At 45.0% G+C, this 18,978-nt stretch overlaps 2 protein-coding genes across 18 annotated transcripts in view; one reads left to right on the top strand and one right to left on the bottom strand.

Moving 5' to 3' along the window:
* Window positions 1-144: 144 nt before the first annotated feature.
* CKLF (chemokine like factor) lies at window positions 145-14,402 on the bottom strand. Of its 6 annotated transcripts, XM_055299417.2 has the most exons (5): window positions 13,722-13,986; window positions 7,858-8,016; window positions 2,985-3,080; window positions 1,464-1,554; window positions 145-327 (listed from the first exon to the last, which is right to left on the bottom strand). In XM_055299417.2, the coding sequence occupies exons 1-5, from the start codon at window positions 13,797-13,799 to the stop codon at window positions 221-223; spliced, it is 531 nt and encodes a 176-aa protein (XP_055155392.1). In that variant the 5' UTR covers window positions 13,800-13,986; the 3' UTR covers window positions 145-220. The 6 variants fall into 6 exon arrangements, with proteins under 6 accessions (XP_055155392.1, XP_055155394.1, XP_063467879.1 ...); XM_055299419.2 differs by lacking the exon at window positions 1,464-1,554 and having other exon boundaries at window positions 13,722-13,969; XM_063611809.1 differs by lacking the exon at window positions 1,464-1,554 and having other exon boundaries at window positions 145-524; window positions 13,722-13,968.
* Window positions 1,451-18,978, top strand: part of TK2 (thymidine kinase 2) — a 54,942-nt gene continuing 37,414 nt past the window's right edge. For 3 of the 12 annotated variants that reach the window (XM_055299391.2, XM_055299392.2, XM_055299394.2), the window contains exons 1-2: window positions 15,660-16,594; window positions 17,544-17,575. In XM_055299391.2, coding sequence (XP_055155366.2) covers window positions 16,345-16,594; window positions 17,544-17,575 — 282 coding nt within the window. In that variant the 5' untranslated portion in view covers window positions 15,660-16,344. The other 9 variants (XM_055299397.2, XM_055299400.1, XM_055299395.2 and 6 more) reach the window with 8 other exon arrangements.

Genomic DNA, 18,978 nt, shown 5'->3' on the forward strand with positions numbered 1-18,978 from the left:
CCCAGGCCGGGGTGCCGGGAAAACCCGATCCCGCTGCTCCCAGCGCTCCCTTGGAAGTTACAATAGTGCTCTGCGCGGGGCACAGAGTTCGGAAATCTCTTCCTCCAGCTCCTATACTGAGTTAAAATAACTGCAGAAAATATGTGGAAGAATACAGAAATATGTTTAATACTTAGTATCAAACTAAAAAGTAATATAAAATTACAAAACTTCTTTTTTTTCATGCACAGGCTTTTTCTGGTAAGGACCGCTGGGATTGAATAGAAGCTTCCGGTAAATAAGGGCCCCGTCGGCAAGACAGCATACTGCTGTCACAAGTGCAAACACCTGGAAAGAAAGACACGCGTCACTGCCCTAACCATGGTTCCCACTCTGTCATTCACACAAGTTTTAAGTGGTCTGCCCACCAGATTCCTCTCTTGCTAGGGTACTCGGATTGCTCCCTGTGCTTCATCTAATACCAACATGGAGAGACTTCAGAGATCATCTTATTCTCCTCATTGCTAAGTTTTCTAAATACTTGCCTATAGAAAGAGAAAAGATAATTTAAGTGAGCAGAAAAATAATGAAGCAGTGTGGGCTCTGAAATCCATACTTGTTTGCTTTTATCTCTTGACCTGCTCTTGCATGTATTCTTTTAAGCCCTACTGAGGATATTTAGTTATTAATATTTCTAACCCCAGTGTTCAACTCTGACTTCTCTACTGACAAACTCTACAGAAGGTCAAAGTTAACACCAGCTCAATATTAAATCATGGGGACTGTAGATCCAGAAAACTGGAGTTAATAAGATGATCCAAAGTGAACTCTCAAAGGCTAGGCTACATCTGCTTAAGGGGTGAGATTCTAAATAGGCCTTAAGAAAGTAAAATTAGATAAAAACAATAAATAAGAACACATGGGGGCCTTCAGACACTCTGATGGCTATCTGAGAGCTGGTGCCGGGGGTGGGAGACGGAGATGTCATTCCTTGCATGCTGTTTGGTCAGCTTCTTCCAGTGGTCAGGAAGTTTGGCTTCCTGGCTCCAGACATGGCTCTCACAGTCTCCTTTTCCACCCAGAGTCTCAAGCCACTGCCTCCTAGGTTCTCACCACACTGAATACCTTCTACCAATCTTTTCATGACTAGTACTCTGTACAATATTGGCTCCTCTACCTGGAACCTTTTCCCTTTTTTCTCCTTTATTCTCAGCAAATAGCAATTCCACTGCCAGAGAGGTAGTTTCCTCTTTTCTGCACCCTGCAGCTCCCTGTCAACAGCTTATATACAGCAATTTCCACTTGTGTCTCCTGTGTTAGGCTCTAAGCAACTTGAGGACGGGGCTCACACTCTAGTCAGTGCTGTCTGAAAGCAGCATAATGTGAGTCACCAATGTAACATAGCCACATAATTAAAGATTTTTTAACAGCCACATTATAAATGTAAAGAAAAAAATAAATCGGCCGGGCGCGGTGGCTCACACCTGTAATCCCAGCACTTTGGGAGACCGAGGCAGGCGGATCACGACGTTGGAAGATCGAGACCATCCTGGTTAACAAGGTGAAACTCCGTCTCTACTAAAAATACAAAAAATTAGCCAGGTGTGGTGGCGGGTGCCTGTAGTCCCAGCTACTTGGGAGGCTGAGGCAGGGGAATGGTGTGAACCCAGGAGGCGGAGCCTGCAGTGAGCTGAGATCGCACCACTGCATTCCATCCAGCCTGGGCGACAGAGAGAGACTCTGTCTCAGAAAAAAAAAAAAAAATAAGTCATAGATTTTAATATATTTAGCTCAGTATATCTAAAATATTATCATTTAACATGTAATCAACAAAGTTATTAACAAAATATTCTATATTCCTTGTTGGGGGTAATAAATCTTTGAAATTAAATGTGTATTTTTATACTTACAGCTGATCTTGATTCAGACTAGCCACATTTCCAGTGCTCAGTAGCCCCATGTGGCTAGCAACTATGGTTACTATACTGAATAGCACTCTTTATGTTGTCAGCCCCTGTCAAAGTACACTTAAGAAATGAGTAAATGAATGAATGAGTAAAAAAGTGAATGAAAGTAAATCCTATGCCTGGTCCTTCCTTCTTCATAGTAGAAAGATGAGTATTATCTTCAACAACAACTGGGGGAAATTGATACAGAGCTATCTCATTTCTAGAATAATTCTGACTCCTCATGAAGTTGCTCAGGGCTTAAGGGAGATGAAAATCATGGGTTCTGACATATATGGCTGAGAGTTCTCCTAAGTGACCCATACTATGAAAGAACATGGAAGTAGGAAGATTTATCTAAGAACTTTCTAATCCAATTCTCTAGGTCAGAACCTAGAAAAGCTAAATGATTTTGAACCTTGTATGAGAAATCTTAGAAGAATACAAGATAGAACTATAACTAAATTACTTGAGTGATATTCTGGCTTGCTTTCTAGGATGAAGTCTGATGGAATTGACCTGCTTCTCTTCAGGTAGGGTTCAAAATGATCCTTTAGTTGCAAGGTGCCCTGCCAATGTTCTCTTACCGCAAGGACATCATCTATTATATTCGATCTGAAGGATCTGAACAAGAAATAACTGAGCTCAAAACAGTCTGTCTCATCTTAACGAATGGTATGTATCCTTTTCTATAAAAGGGAGAGCTATGAAACTCATCCATCTTTTTGTTTTGTTTTGCTTGACATCAGGTTTCTCAGAGCTAAGTGTTGTAACTGATTCCAGTAGCTTTTGTCAGTCTAGTCTAGCCCTATGTATCTATAAGAAATCTGTAGGAACCTCTTTATTGGGTTAATTCTGCTTCTAGTATAAAATCATACTCCTTCATGTTAATCAGGGCAAGCATTCACAGACAAAAATATTAAGCCACTAGGCACTGTATATTGGCCTAGGAACCTCAAGGATGAATATAGTACAGCTTTCTATTCTTACATCTGTTTTCCAAATAAATTTGCATTCTGATAAAACCTGAAGAAAGAAAGCAGAAAGACTTCCACTTACCCCTCCACCAACTGTCAATGTTGTGGTTTCTGGTATCAGTGCCAACACAGATACGATGAGCATGAATACTGTTGTTACCAGTGAGTTGATAATATCCTAAAAACACACAACAAAGCTGAGCCTTACATGAAGACTACCAAGCAATGCTAAAAAAAAAAAAAAAAAAAAAAAAAAAGGCAGCAGGCGAAATGCACTGGCTCCCGCCTGTAATCCCAGCACTTTGGGAGGCGGACAGATCACCTGAAGCCTGGAGTTTGAGACCAGCCTGGCCGAAATGGTGAAACCCTGTCTCTACTAAAAAAACCAAAAATTAGCCAGGCATGGTGGTGCATGCCTGTAATCCCAGCTACTTGGGAGGCTGAGGCACAAAAATTGCTTGAACGTGGGAGGCAGAGGTTGCAGTGAACTGAGATCACACCACTGCACTATAGCCCGGGCAACAGAGTGAGACTCTGTTTCAACAAAAGGAGTCAGCTTCCTAAATATTTTGAAAGTTTCATTTTATTAAACAAATTTATTTAGCATCTATCTTTCAGGAAACCAAAATGTCACTGTAAAATGATACCTAGATAGTACTGGTCTATAATGACACCTAGTGGTTTTCTTTTACCTGTAATATGCCAATCATTTACTTAAAAAGCTTTTTATTTCTTTTTTACTTAACATAAATGTAGTTGAAGGGAAAACTCACATGATTAGGAAATAAAGTAGATTATGCATTATGTAGAAAGTTTAAGGTAGAAGAGGTGCCATGGGAAGTAAAAATGCTCATTTTTAATAACATAAGAAAATGCAGAGTAGTCTACATTGTATATCAAACTTTAAGTTAGTAAATGCAATTAATGCTGGGCGCTGTGGTTCATGTCTGTAATCCCAACACTTTGGGAGGCTGAGGCGGGTGGATCACCTGAGGTCATGAGTTCAAGACCAGCCTTGCCAACATGGTGAAACTCGGTCTTTATTAAAAATACAAAAATTAGCCAGGCATGGTGGTGAGCGCCTGCAGTCCCAGCTACTTGGGAGGCTGAGGCAGGAGAATTGCTTGAAGCCAGGTGATGGAGATTGCAGTGAGCCAAGATTGCACCACTGCATTCCAGCCTGGGTGACAGAGCGAGACTCTGTCTCAAAAAAAAAAAAAAAAAAAGGCAATTAATAAAACTTAAAATAGCACATACTTAAGAGAAAGTGGTAATTTTCAGGAAACCCCCACAGACATCTCTATGCAATGGATGACCAATTATGTTATTATTGCTGATGATATAGCTCATTCACTTAATACTTTTACAAAGTAAAAATTAGTTTCATTCTTAACTGTGACGTCAAGAAGTGCAATTTTACATTTTTAAAATGGATGAGTAGCGTGGGAAAGGTAAACTGTCTAGTTGAGAAAGGTTTATGTATGTTTGCAGATAACCACAGGCAGGAAGGAATAACACAAATAGCAAACTGCAAAACCCTGGTAATTTAGAAAAGCAGTTATTAGAAAGAAAGTAGGAACAGGTTCAATGGGGGTAGGGCAAGATCAGATATACTTAGGAAGAAAAAAGTTCTCATTTGTAGGAGATACTGAGACAGCTATTCTAGGTTAACTCTCTTCTGTGTTGGATATTTGCTCTGCTTCAAAAGGCACCAGACCACACTCCTACTTCAGACAGGCAGCCTGCCTCCTGTGAGCAATCTGGGCAAGTGTTTATAGATGGCTTTGGATCAAAGCGGTGTTCTAGGGAGCGCAGAGAACCACAGGGGAAAAAAAAAGATATGCCTGCCCTGGAACACCAATGATCCTCAAGAGTAATTTAGACCATTTCTTTTATATTAAAAATGAAACATCTATATGCCACAGAGTAGAATGTAAACTTAATTACAAAAATAGGGATTTCAAAGGAATTCTGAGCCTATGCTTAGATACCTCCTCAAAGCCACGGGTTGACTGGTTTTTTGTGTTTTCTGTCATTTGGGGCTCTTGGGGGGAACAATCAGAGAAGGCCTGCTCTACAGACTGTTATCAGGGACAACAACTTTGGGACAATTTGAATGGAGATGACCAAGCCCTCTCCTAGTTAGCAAAGGCAGTGGCTAGCAGATGGAAGTACTTATAAGTTACCTTTTCCCCACCTACAGATTAATTGGAACAGTCAGCCATCTCTGTGTCCTACACTTCAGGTAAGATCCCCAGGCAACTTCTCCACCTGTGCTCTGGCTCCAATTCCACTCTGCAGGGACCTCACTCTATTCATTACTTTTATTTGTCCCTGGCCATATTTCCTCAATTCAGAGATGACCCCTCTAGTTGTCTCCTTCCTTGCCTGCTCAGTCCCACAACTTTCCTGTCACTTGCCCACTGGAGGCAAACTCCTCTGGAAAAGGTCACCAGGGGGCAGAGAGAGAGAGAGAGAGAGAGAAAGTGTGTGTGTGTGTGTGTGTGTGTGTGTGTATACTTATCTTTCTGTTTAAATGTGTCCATTCTTCTTGAAATGTATTCCCGTCTTGGCTTTGGTGACACCAGTCACACTTTCGTGCTCTCCTGCCTTTTCTGGCCACTCCTCATCTCATATGTTGGCGTTTCCCAGTTTTACCTTCAACTCTCTCTACACTCTCTCTGAACTATTTTGGCCAGTCCGAGCTCAGTTAACATCACAAGGTGATGATTCCTAAAGCTGCAGCTCTAGCTCCTCTTAAGTTTCACACCATTTCTGAACATCTCCATATGAATATCCCATAAGTAACTAAAATCTAGTATTTATCAAGCTAAACTCATTACATACTGCTCTCCTGCACCTTTCCTTAAACATATTCTTCCTCTCTCAGTATCCTCTCAAGACATGGAGGCTGATCATCTGATCATGCCACTCTCCTATTTAAAAACCTCCAAAAACTCCCAATAGCTTTTGGGTTAAAGTCCAGAGCACACAAACCCTTGTATGCCCTGACCCTGTTGTCACAAACCTCACTCTTGCCCCGGCTGTTCACAACTCAATACCCAACCATTCAGATACACCTGCAGGTCCTGGAGGGTCATGCTCTTTCTCCACCTAGACCCTCACATATGCTGCTGCTTTTCTAGCAGAAAAGCACTTTCCCTTCCCTGTATCAGTCATCTGCTAACTACGTTTCATCCTTCGGCCCTCAGTTTGGGCAGTTTTTCTTCACAGGCTACTGTGATTTGGTCCCTTTCCCTTGCTGGGTTGCATCCACGCCATCCTAGGTGTATATCTATCACAGCACCTATTCTCTGTGTTGCTTCCTGGGTGCATTTAAAGCTTCTGAGGTACAAGGTTTTTGTTTTGTCTTACAAAGAACCAATTACAGAATCTAGGATTAGCAAATACTTAACATTTGCTGAATAAATAATTTCAATAGATCAAGATCAGAAAGGATTCTGGGTTTCGTAACGGAGCAAAAACTTAGTTACCCATATAACACCCCATTTCTAAGAGATACAGTATCAGTAAAGTTTGATCCTTAGAGGTTTGGGGACTATTCCTTTCAGTGTGCTACACATAAGCTATTCTCTCTCAGTGTATTCTGTTACACTCCCGGCTCCAAGTTTGTTACTGGGACATGTTAGAAACTCCAAGGAATTATGTTTGGAAAAAAAGAAAGGCTAAAATGTGTTAGTTTTATTAAACTCTAGAGAAGCAGAGTGTGAAGAGCAACTATACAAGAGGATGTGGACCAGTGTTCATTATCTTCTTGAAGAAATCTTTAGAACAATTTAGTTTAACCCTTTCTGCCACTAAATGAGGGCCAACTGAGGAAGACTTTGTAATCTCTTCTCCTAGACCTCCCTCCAACCAAGTCCAGCTCTGAAGTGTACATCAAGTAGTTTTGAGAGGAGAGGTGCTATGAAGATCCTACTTCCCAGCTTTTCCCTTTTAGGACTTTTAAAAAGCTTATGATTTGCCTGGAATGCTTGCCACTGGCCTTGAAGGTGGTTCCAGAAGGTACCATTTAAAGGCATGCTTATGGTTTAAGAATAGCTCTAAAGTCTTTTCTTGTTAATAGGAATTATCAGCTTGGATATTAGCACTGTGGCATCCAAGAGGATGAGACCAGTGGAGCTGAGGAAGACATGGCAGCAATCAGTCCAGCCAAAGAGGAGAAGGGCAGCAGGGGGATTTAGGAGGGAGACCTACGGAGACAGGATGCTGGGAATGAGACTTGCAAGAGGAAAGAGGAGAAGTCACTCAGTTTTTCTTAGAATCAGCTTCTAGTCCAGGCTGAAGGGCTGCATACATCTTAACGAATAACTTCAATCTGCCCAATTTGACAGTTTTCAGAACCATCTGGGCATTCCACTGGGCAGTTATTCGTAATGATGTGAGTATGGCAGGTTGCAGTCTATATACTATGAAATATAAGAGGTGCTAACATTATTTAGTAATAACTACAGATATTTTCAAGTGAGATAACATTGTACTTTAGCGTCCCCAATTAGTTTGATTTTTCATTTAGTGACGAAGGATGTGCAGGGATAGACACTTGTGTATCTGTCTCCATCTCTATTCCAATTTTGAGGCCATATTAACATGCATTCAAATAGGTAATAAAGATTAAGAATGCACTATAATTTTATTAACATGGTCCTAAATTTAAATTTCTTTAGAAGATCTATCCAAGTGAATTCTAACAGAAGCGTCAGCCGCATCTACTGATAGATGGTGCACAGAGAACTTATGCTCTGTGGCTGCCCTGCATCCTTGAGACCCTCTCCCAAGGCAATACAGGGCACATTAGCAATGTGTAGAGCTCCTCCTTCCTAAGCCTAACAGAGATTACCTTAAAGGTTTAAGAGAAGCAAAAAACAGAGTTCATTAGAATATCTCACTATGGTAGGAAAAAGTAAAATTTAAGGATGAAACTGAACACTTACAAGCAAAGGCCAAAATAACCACTTCATTAATCGATCAAGTCTGAGTATATATAAAAGTATGAAAAATAAGATAACGGTGACTTCAAATCCAGTGATAACAATATATGGTTCAGGGGCTTGTGCGATGATAAAAAAGGTCATAGATGTCACAGTTAGTGCCTAGAAGAAAAAAACCCATGATTTATTCAGTGACAATTGAATACAAATTTAAACTGTAAAAATGACAATTTCTAAAATAATAGGCTGGGCACAGTGGGTCATGCCTGTAATCTCAGCATTTTGGGAGGCTGAGGTAGGAGGATCGCTTGAGGCTAGGAGTTCAGGACCAGCCTGGGCAACATAATGAGACCTCATCTCCAAATAAACAAAAATAACCAGATACTGGGGTTTCTACATACACACACACACACATATAAAACAGCCATGGCTAAAGTGTATGGATATTGATTTCTCTTTGTCCTTTAGAGGACTGGGTATTCCTCTCTGTTTTAAGTCTAATTAATTATTCCTCTTGTGCTTCTGACACCATCACTTCCCATATCAGTGCTCTTGATCTTTTTCCACCAGGTACCTCCGTTCCCTCTTGTACTTTCAATCTGTCCTCTGCTAGCTCCTTTTCTCATCATCCTAGAAACATCTCAGTCATCTTCTTTTAAATACACACACACATACTCCTTCCTTTTATCCTGCTCCCCACAGAAACCCTTGTTCTGTTTTCTACTGTTGTTACGCTTCTTCAAAAATCTGTATACTGGCTGTCTATAATTTCTTACCATCCATTTATCACTCCTTAATTCTTAACAATCTGGAGTCTACTGTCAGATTTAAACTTAGAATGTTGCCATGAAAAATACTGAGGAGCAAGGTTCAAAACAAATTGTCAGGGCGGGCGCGGTGGCTCATGCCTGTAATCCCAGCACTTTGGGAGGCCAAGGCAGGCAGATCGCTTGAGGTCAGGAGTTTGAGACCAGCCTGGCCAACATGGTGAAACCTTGTCTCTACTAAAAATACAAAAATTATCCAGGTGTGGTAGCAGGCGCCTGTAATCCCAGCTACTCGGGTGGCTGAGGCAGGAGACTCGCTTGAACCCAGGATGCGGGGGTTGCAGTGAGCTGAGATTGCGCCACTGCACTCCAGCCTGGGTGACAGAGCCAGACCCTGTTTCAAAAACAAAAACAAAAAAAAATTGTCAAAGAAAAACAATTCTGATGTTTAATAGCTTTATTACCAAAGTACCGTATTTTATACACTTCCACCTAAACAATGCAATCAGAATCTATGCTATTTTAAGTGAAAAAAAACAAAAACAAAAACAAAAAACTCTGAAATTTCTTCATTTCCAAATGAAGATACAGAATATGGCAATGTTAAGTGAAAAAAATAGCTGGTGGGTCCCAAGGGAGTTCTGTCAATGTTCTTAGGAAATAAAGTTCTCTCCAAAGCTCTGTGTTTTTGGTAAATGATTTGGTCAAGAGTCTTCCCTGGCTAGACTTTTAAAATATCCTCTCAGCTGGTAACATATACATACTCATTTTAAGTCCATATAGGTTACTTATTCATAATTCTTCCAATTACTTTATTAGCATAAATATGCCCTTCTTTTAAACTTGTAAATTGGTCAGTTTGATTACAAATAACTAGTTACTAAGTAACTTCATTCTTTATAATATAATTACTATTAGCAACACATCATCTCAAACTACTCCAATTACTCTATTGGACCAAGGTCTTCAGCCCACAGATTATGAAATGAAGGGCCACTTTTTCAGTCCCTATCCTCTGTAACCTTTTTGCATCATGGTAATTTGCACTGGTGATTACTCCATTTCCTTAAACCTTTCTATGGTTTCTGTCAAACTGTGTTCTCCTGTGATTTATATTTACAGCTCTTACATCTTTCCTAGGCTCCTGGCCTTTGTTTCCAGTTATCTTTTACATATCTCACCAATAATATCTCAGACATTACCACTCTATGGATATTGCTTTTGCTAACATCAGTGATTTCAGAAATACTAAATTTAATGAATGCTTTTTGCTTTTTTTCCAGTACTTTGAGCTGCTGTTTTATAATGAATATTTTTCATTCCTTATCCTAGTGGACCCCTATGACGTTATTGCCATTGGCTATCCTTCCCCTACTACTGTTTTCTTTTGGCTCCCATGTCACTTCTCCGAGATTTTAAACCTCTGCGACTGTTCTCTCTTGGTGGGTTCTTCTCCTTTTATTCTCCCCTGTAAAATGCTGTCATTCTCATTCCACTCAATGAGTCTGGGTCTCTAACCCAGGTCCATTCTCCACATTTCACACCAAGTAGCCATTTAGAATCCCTATCTGGATAACCTACAGGAATCTCAATTCACCATGTCTAAAACCGAAATCCTGCCCCTTCCTCCTGGATTCACAACCTCAACTGGTGGTAGCACAATCTACCTTATCACCCATGTCAGGAACCTAAGATCACTGTTCCTACCCATTCCTCAACTGATCAATAATCGGGTCCTACTGACTTAATGCCTAAACATTTTGGGCACTCCCTCCTCTTCATCCTTACAACTACTGCCTTTCAGCATCTTTTCCATGAACTATCATGACGAAATTTCTTTTTTTTTTTTGAGACGGAGTCTCGCTCTGTCGCCCAGGCTGGAGTGCAGTGGCGTGATCTCGGCTCACTGCAAGCTCCGCCTCCCGGGTTCCCGCCATTCTCCTGTCTCAGCCTCCGGAGTAGCTGGGACTACAGGCGCCCGCCACCGCGCCCGGCTAATTTTTTGTATCTTTAGTAGAGACGGGGTTTCACTGTGGTCTCGATCTCCTGACCTTGTGATCCACCCGCCTCGGCCTCCCAAAGTGCTAGGATTACAGGTGTGAGCCACCGCACCCGGCCCATGACGAAATTTCTAACATGCAAATTTGTTTACGCATTTCTTCATCTATTTACAATTCTTCAATGGCTCTCCAGGGTCTTTAGAGCCTGCTTCTCACCATGTTTGCAAGATCTTCCACAATTTGGCTCCTGTCTACTTCTTGAGAAAAGACTTGCTTCACAGTTTATCCACATGAATCAAACTCCTGATCCTTTTTTCACATTTGCTTTATCAATAGGCTGTCTCATCTCAGTGGATGGCGACTCCATCCTTCCAGTTGCTTAGACCAAAAACTTTAGAAGCTGTCTTGGACTCCTCTTTCTTTTTCCCCACATCTGGCTCATTGGCAAATCTTGTTGGTGCTACTTTCAAAATATTATATCCCAAATGTGGCTACTTCTTATTACCTGCTCTGCTACCACCAGCCACCATCATCATCTCTTGCCCAGATTACTGCAATTGGTCTCCTTGGTTTTACCTTTGCCCCTGAAGCAATCCCCTTCTGTCCTTCCCTACCAATCTACTGTTAACATAGCAGCTAGTATATTTTTGTTTGTTTGTTTTTGAGACGGAGTCTCACTTTGTCACCCAGGCTGGAGTGCAGTGGGGTGATTTCGGCTTATCTCAACCCCTGTCTCCCTGGTTCCAGTGATTCTCCTGCCTTAGCCTCCCGAGTAGCTGAGATTACAGGCATGTGCCACCACGCCTGGCTAATTTTTTTTGTATTTTTAGTAGAGATGGGGTTTCACCATGTTGGTCAGGCTGCTGGAACTCCTGACTTCAAATGATCTGCCTGCCTTGGCCTCCTAAAGTGCTGGGATTACAGGGTGAGCCACCGGGCCTGGCCTAGTATACTTTTAAAATGTAAGTCAGATCATATACTTTACTTAAAACCTTCCTCATCTTCACTCACTCACCCCAGTCCAGTTACGCTGGTTTCCTTGCTCTTTCTTGATGCCTTCCCACACATTCCTGCCATAAGGCCACTGCACTGGATTTTCTCTGCTTCAAACACTCTTCTTCCAGGTATTCTCATAGCTAACTCCCTCATCTCACTCAAATCTTTGATCAGATGTCATCTCAACAAAGCCTAGGATTCTATTCATTACTGCAACTTTTCTCTGCAACTCCTTCCCCGCCTTACACTCCCTTACCTGGCTTTTACTTTTCTCTTGTTCCATTGCACATACCACCTTCTAGAATACTAAAATGTATTGTGTTTGCCTCCCCTGCCCTCCCATCCCAATATGTGTACTCCACGCGGGCAGGGATCTTTGTTTTTTTTTTCACTAGTATTTTTCAAGAGCCTGCAACAGTGCCTGGCACATGACAGGCATTACACAGATTATTTGTTGAATAAATGAGGTAACACTCAACTTCTTATATTTCTCTGCATCAATTGTGCTATTTTTTGCCTCCATGCCTTTACTCAGGCAGCTCTTAGATCCAACCCTAGATTGCTCTAGGAAGAGTTTTTTTCTGACACCTCTCCTTGGTTAGACGCCTCACTTCTGTGTTCTATCTCCACCTTATCACATCTTAACTATCTGCTAATGTGTCTGTTTCATAATTAAACTGAAGAACTCCATGAGTCAGGGATTTTTGTCCTGGTTCATCTTTGCTGTTCCAGCTCCTAGCCCAGAGTTTGGACCATATTAAGTATTCAAATGGTTTGTTGAGGGAATTAATATGTCAAAAACTAACCATTCTCACAGAACATGGTTCCCCCTTCAGTGTTCAAGATCTTTCCTTTTTCAGTGTTCAAGATCCCAGACCTTCTGGTCACTTTTGCCCTGAGTATTTACTCCCAATCAAAAGTTATCTCTCCTTCCCTCAACTCCAGAGTGGTTTTCTAAACCTCTTATGTATCTCAACTTACATGATATGAAAGCTACTTCTCACAATCACAGACTTTTGGTGTGGGAAGGATCTTATATGCACTTTGTTCAACTCACTCACCTTAAGTTTGAGTCTCCTTTATAACATCCTCACCAAGTGCTCACTTATGCCTGGTACTTTTGTCTAGGAAGGTACTGCCTTCCCAAGTGGCCACTTAGTTTTGGCAGCTCTCCCAATATAAGATTCCTCCTCACATTAATTGGAAATGTTTTCCTTGTAACTTTGAACTATCTCCATTTCGCCTCTCCCATGTCAACTCTTTAAAACTTAAAACGATTTATTTTTTTCCTTCCCTGTAAGGTTTCTCTGTGAATTCCTTCAATGATGAGTTTCTAGAATAGATTCCTTCAACTAGGATAGTTTCCACTTCTCTAACTAGCTAGGTCACTTCTCTCCAAATGATCAACTTTCTCCAAACCTGTTCAGAAGCGACTGCCTTGCTCCCGGTAGGAAGTCTGCTCCTAGAAACGAGCAGTTCTCTCCTTGTCCTGGTTCTGGGCTGTATCAGACTTGAACTCAGTCACATCAAACGTCTGTCTTATAGAAGTCCACACAACATTCACCGAAACCCCTGAGGCTTTTTTTTTCTTTCAAATCTTGTGGGCTTCTGAGAGGTATAACTGCAGTTGTCTCGCCTGGTAACCTAGGTACCCGGTTTGTGGGTCCAAATGTAGACCATTTGGGTAGATCCGATTTTTAATTAAAAAAAAAAAAAAAGGTTTTTTTTTTTTTTTTTTAGAGGCAGGGCCTCTCTGTCGCATAGGCGTGTGTGCAGTGGTGCGATCACCGTTCACTGCAGCCTCAAACTCCTGGGCTCAAGCGATCCTCCCGTCCCAGCCTCCCAAAGTGATGGGACCACAGGTGTGCGCCACGGCGCCCCGCCCTCTCTGGTTTTCATGAATGAGTGTGTCCCTAAACCCTCCTACGGGGAGGACAGTGCCGTATCTCTCTCCTTCTTCCCCCACGAGGCCATGCCTTGCCTTTCAATCTTGATCAAAGCGAGGTTGAAAAGCAACCAGGGCGTTCAGCTTTGCACTTCATACCCACATCTCCCGCCCCCGAGCAGCTTCATCAGCCTCCCTCCCTCCGCGGCCCGGCCTCACCAGCCTCAGCATCTTCACGTGGCCTTTCACACTGAAGCAGAAGGGGCGATGTTTTATTTTCGGCTGCACGTTATCCATCGCGTCTGCAGACCCAGCAGCCGCACTTCCCTTCAACTCTTCTCAGCAGGCTGCCCGAGTAGGTTCTGCGAAGCGACAGCAACCGCCACCGCGGCGGAGCACCGCCCTCCTCCCTCCTCGACTTCTCGCCCAGCTCGGCTTCCCGCTCTCTTGCGCGCATGCGCAAGGCGCCGCGGTCGCTCGCGCGCATGCGCCCCCACGGGATCTCTCGGCCGTCCGTTCTGGCTTGTCCTCTCTTTCAGTTATCGCGTAGCGCATTAGCGGACCTAGAGCTGGGTACATATTAGCAGACCTAGAGGTGGGCACGCCGGCCAGCGCCCTGTTAGCCCGCCGTGTTCTGGCCTGGCGTTAATGACGGCAGCACTCCAGCTCTCCTGAGAAGTCTTCCTGTCGGGAAGTCCTCCCAGAGTTGGGAGCAGAGGAGAGGGAGGGAGGTGTAGAAATGGCGGCCCCATTTCCCAACACCTTGGGCATTGTGAATATCACCTCCTTAAAGGGGATCTCTCTTGGTCATCCCGTCTAGAGCAGCCACCATCACTTCTCAGCGTTTATTGCTAGCTGATATATATAATAAAGATACAAATTCCACAAAAGCAGGGACTGGTCTGCTTCTCTCCCTGCAGGGCCCAGGTTCTGGCACGTAGTTGGTGCACAATGTGTGCAGCCTCAGGTCCTATCCAAGCCCACAGGGCATCACAGTCTGGACTTGTTCTGCATATTTTTACTTTCGCCTCCCACTGGTACTAGTTCTATCGTGGAACAGCCTGAGCCCCTTCAGATACTTCGATTCATGTTTTCTCAAGTGCTGCCATGAAGCCAGAGCTCCACCGTCTTGGGGCATTCCTTTTTAGGGATGGGAAGTATATGTCGCTCCTTTTATGTGATTTAAATTCTATCTTGGATAATTTGGCCATCACCCTAGTTCATTCAGATCTGTTTGGATCCTGCCCATCTCAGCTTCAGTCCATTTCATTCCTTTAAATCTGATCGGCAGTTACCTCCAACAGCTTCATCACAAATCACTCACAAAAATGGCCTTAATCCTGAAGTTTATTTACGGAAAGCACACTTGCTAGGTGTGTGGCAGATATGCAGGAAGCACAAGATGGTGCAACAGACCTAGAGGCAAATGACTTCCTTCTCCCTGCCTAGTGGTGACTGCCAGCATCATGCCTTCCTGGGAGAGGTGAGAAACCCCTCCAAGCAAGCACTGGAACCTTCAGAGTCAAGGTTGGCAACAGCTCCAGTTACTGGCCCTGGGCCTGCTGAATTCTAATACGCTGTGACTCCACATCTGGGCTGAATTTTTGCTGAGTATGATGGAATTTACATGCTTCCTCCCTAGCCCCTACTTGTCTGTACAGTCGGAATATTTGGTTGCATCCTCTGGAGGGATCTAGTACGTTTAGAGTCTAGACGCTGGAACTGTCAAAGTTCAGAGGAAAGAGCTCCAGCTGCAAAGCAAGAGAAATGGGCTGGAATTCTAGCTTCACCCGTTAATGAATGCTTCTGATTTTTTTTTTTTTTTTTTTTTGAGACATAGTCTCACTCTGTCGCCCAGGCTGGATTGCAGTGGCCATGATCTCAGCTCACTGCAACCTTCGCCTCCCAGACTCAACCGATTCTCGTGCCTCAGCCTCCTGAGTAGCTGGGATTACAGGCGTGCGCTACCATGCCCGGCTAATTTTTGTATTTTTAGTAGAGACAGTGTTTGGCCATGTTGGTCAGGCTGGTCTTGAACTCATGACCTCAAGTGATCTGCCCTCCTCGGCCTCCGAAAGTGCTGGGATTACAGGCCCGAGCCACCGTGCCCAGCCGCTTCTGATCATTAAAAAAAAAATTTTTTTTTTTTTTGGGGGGGACGAAGTGTCCCTCTGTTGCTCAGGCTGGAGTGCAGTGCAGCGATCTCGGCTCATTGCAATCTCCGCCTCCCAGGTTCAAGCGATTTTCCTGCCTCAGCCTCATGAGTAGCTGGGATTACAGGTGCCCCCCCACCACACCCAGCTAATTTTTGCATTTTTAGTAGAGATGGGGTTTCGCCATATTGGCCAAGGCTGGTCTCGAACTTCTGGCCTCAGGTGATCCGCCTTCCTCGGCCTCCCAAACTGCTGGGATTACAGGCGTGAGCCATCGTGCCTGGCCAAAAAATTTATGTTTTAAAAAGACTAGTCAAGTGCAGTAGTGAGAAGGGGGGAGAGAGTAGAGCAAGGAGTTGTATCTGTTGCTTCTGACCATTTTGAACAAGTTACCTAATTCTCTGAGGACAAGCTCGGAGAATGGGAGAGACAATATCTATTTCCAGGGTTGTTGGGAGGAATAAGTGACATCATGAGTGTGTGCCAGGTGTCTGATTACAGAAGGTGTTCAATTAAGTAATCTGCAATAATTAATTAACCCGTCAGTCGCTGGTATTATTTGCCATCCATCCTCCGACTGTTGCCAAGTTATGGGTGCGTTCTGCCAGCGTCCTAGCAGTGGGAAGGCTTCTGGCTGCCAGCGGGGAACCTCTCCCTTCGAGTATTTCTCCTCTCGCTGAGAAGATGAAATGCGACCGGGTCTCTTTAAGGGCCAGGCGCCGGGATCCAGGCGGCGCGCAAGGGCTGGACCAGCAGTCGCCCGCGCCGACTCGCACAGGAAGGAAGCTTTGGCCTCTGGATCCGCTCGCCCGGCTATGCTGCTGCGGCCGCTGCGGGGCTGGGCCGCCCGGGCTCTGCGCTGCTTTGGGCCGGGAAGCCCCGGGAGCCCGGCCTCAGGCCCCGGGCCGCGGAGGGTGCAGCGCGGGGCCTGGCCTCCGGGTAACGCGCGTCTTGGTCCCGCCTCCCAGGAGCCCCTATGCGCCCACCTACTCCGGGCCCCTCGGCATCCGGAACCCGCCCGAGCCCGAAGCGCCTCCTCCGAGACGCGGGGTTTCCTCCCCGGCTGCGGCGGGGGCGGGGCGGCCATCGGCCGTTACCCGGGAGCGAGACCGCAGCGAGCGCGGGGGGTGATGGGGTTCTGCGCCCGGCTTTTGTTATGGGATGGGGAGAGGGGCTTTAAAAAGCAGGACGGACACGCTCTGAACATTCCGGCCCAAACTCGGGTCCCCCGACCCATTTCCTGCCCCGATTCTTTCGACCTTGGGGGCGACGGGGACTGGGAGCTGCCTTAAGCCGATTCTCCTCACACTGGTGCCAGCGTGGGGGAGGGGGTTACGCCCCCGGCGCTCTGCTGCCCTCCCTGGGAGTGGGGACCCACTCAGAAACGGGTCACTCTTATACCTGGGTTCTGGTGTCCGCCATATGGCTGTTGAGAGGCGCCTCAGAACCACCTGTGGGGCGGATGGGCAGCCATGCCCGCCCTGGGCCTAGAGGAACACCTGGGTCCCAGGCCTGGTCCCAGGCCCAAACCCACGCCCGCCGCCCCCTCTTCCCCGTGCACCCCGAGTGGAGGCTGCTCTGCCTTTCCACTTGCTTAACATCCGGTCTGTGAAGATCTAAATAAATAACGTGGAAAATGCAAAGTATAATGTACTAAGTGAAAGAACTCGAGCACACTGGGGGCCCACGCAGCCGCAGCTGCAGCCCAGGGTGGCACGTAGGCGAGACGGTGGTGCGCGCCTCCAACCTCGGAGGGCGCCCAAAATGGAAAATATTTTTAGGCCGGGAGTGAGCATAAACATTAGTGTTTTTGTGGTCATGTAGCAAATTAGGGCAGAGGAGAGTTATTTAAAAGTGAGTTTAAAAACTGATTTCCTTTCTTTTGTAGATAAAGAACAGGAAAAAGAGCAAAAATCAGTGGTAAGTCCCTCTTTTATGTGTACGCTCTAGGATAATTTTTATTTATTTTTTTGAAGAGGAGAGAGAAAAAAGCAGAGTAAAAAGCAAAAATACATTCCAGAGTAAAAGCAAAAATACAAGAGGATCTCCAGGGAGAAGGAAGTCTGTCACCCTCCCAGGAGGCCACTTCCATTACCAATTTCTTGTATCTTTCCCCAGAGTCTGCACAGGTAGGAGCACACAAGTATTTGTATCCTTCAGGTAGATTTGGGCTGTTAAAGCTTAAGGGATGATTGTGAAAGGATTTGAAAGACGCTCATTGTGTTGTGGGGAAGGTCAGTTTTATCTTGGTTTGGGCAGCTCAGATGTGAGGGAAGCTCTGTCGACCACCACCCTTTCCCCCTAGTGCTGAGACTGGTGGGTGGGCAGGGGATCAGAGAGAAACCATGAGGGTTCACAGATGTGGGTTCAGTCATCAGGGTGGCGTCGAGATGCTGGCTCTGGACTGGGGCTGTGACTAGTGTGAGGTTGAAGGTCAAAGAAGGGTCAGGTTGGTGTCCGTGAGGATGTTGGGTGCTTTAGTTGGCTGGGGTAGGGAGTGATATTTTGGTCACCAACCAAGGCTTAATTCCTTAAAAGAACCGAAAGTCCCTAGCTCCTGTGGCTGGGAAGGGGGTGGCTTGGCATGTGGTGGCAGGAGTACCATGGCTGGGATCTGCAGAGGGTAGACAGTGTGGGCAGGCTGCCAGGGTACTCAGGGTGATGGAGGGCTCTTGGGAAGAAGTAGTGAAATCACATAGAGAGGATTGAAATGCTTGAGATTTGTGGAAGTTTGTTGAAATTAGGAGAAGGATATGCCAGCGGGTGCCATAGAAGGGGAGGGAAATGCAAAGTTGAGCTGGATGGTAATTAATGTATTATTGTTTGTTTATATATTTAAGAGATGGGGTCTTGCTGTGTTGCCCAGGCTGGCCTCCAACTCCTGGGCTCAAGTGATCCTCTGGCATCAGCCTCCTGAGTAGCTGTGATGACAAGTGTGAGCCACTGTGCCTGGATATTTATTAATTATTGAGCTAGCATTGATGTGTGCTGGGCCTGTTCTTTGTGTTTTTTGGGTGTGGTTTGGATGTGCCCCCAGACACATAGCTAGTTCATAGAAAGTGGTATGGAGCCTGCATTCAGGCTCAGGACTGTTTGTAACCATTCAAGTCCTGTGAGCTCCTGTGTGGGATGCACTGGGCTAGGACCTGGGCACCTGGCAATCAAACAGCCCTGACATTTGGGAGTCTGCGGTCTGTCTGATGGGGGAGGTCTGTCTGATGGGGGAGACAGCAGTAACTAGGAGAATGGTGGAACTAGAACAGCAGTGAGCATGGGGGCTGTGAGTAGGGGGGCTGATGACTGAGAGGAGCTTTGGGAAGCCT

This window comes from Symphalangus syndactylus, chromosome 11 (assembly GCF_028878055.3).
Source record: "Symphalangus syndactylus isolate Jambi chromosome 11, NHGRI_mSymSyn1-v2.1_pri, whole genome shotgun sequence".
Taxonomy (NCBI): Eukaryota; Metazoa; Chordata; class Mammalia; order Primates; family Hylobatidae; genus Symphalangus; species Symphalangus syndactylus.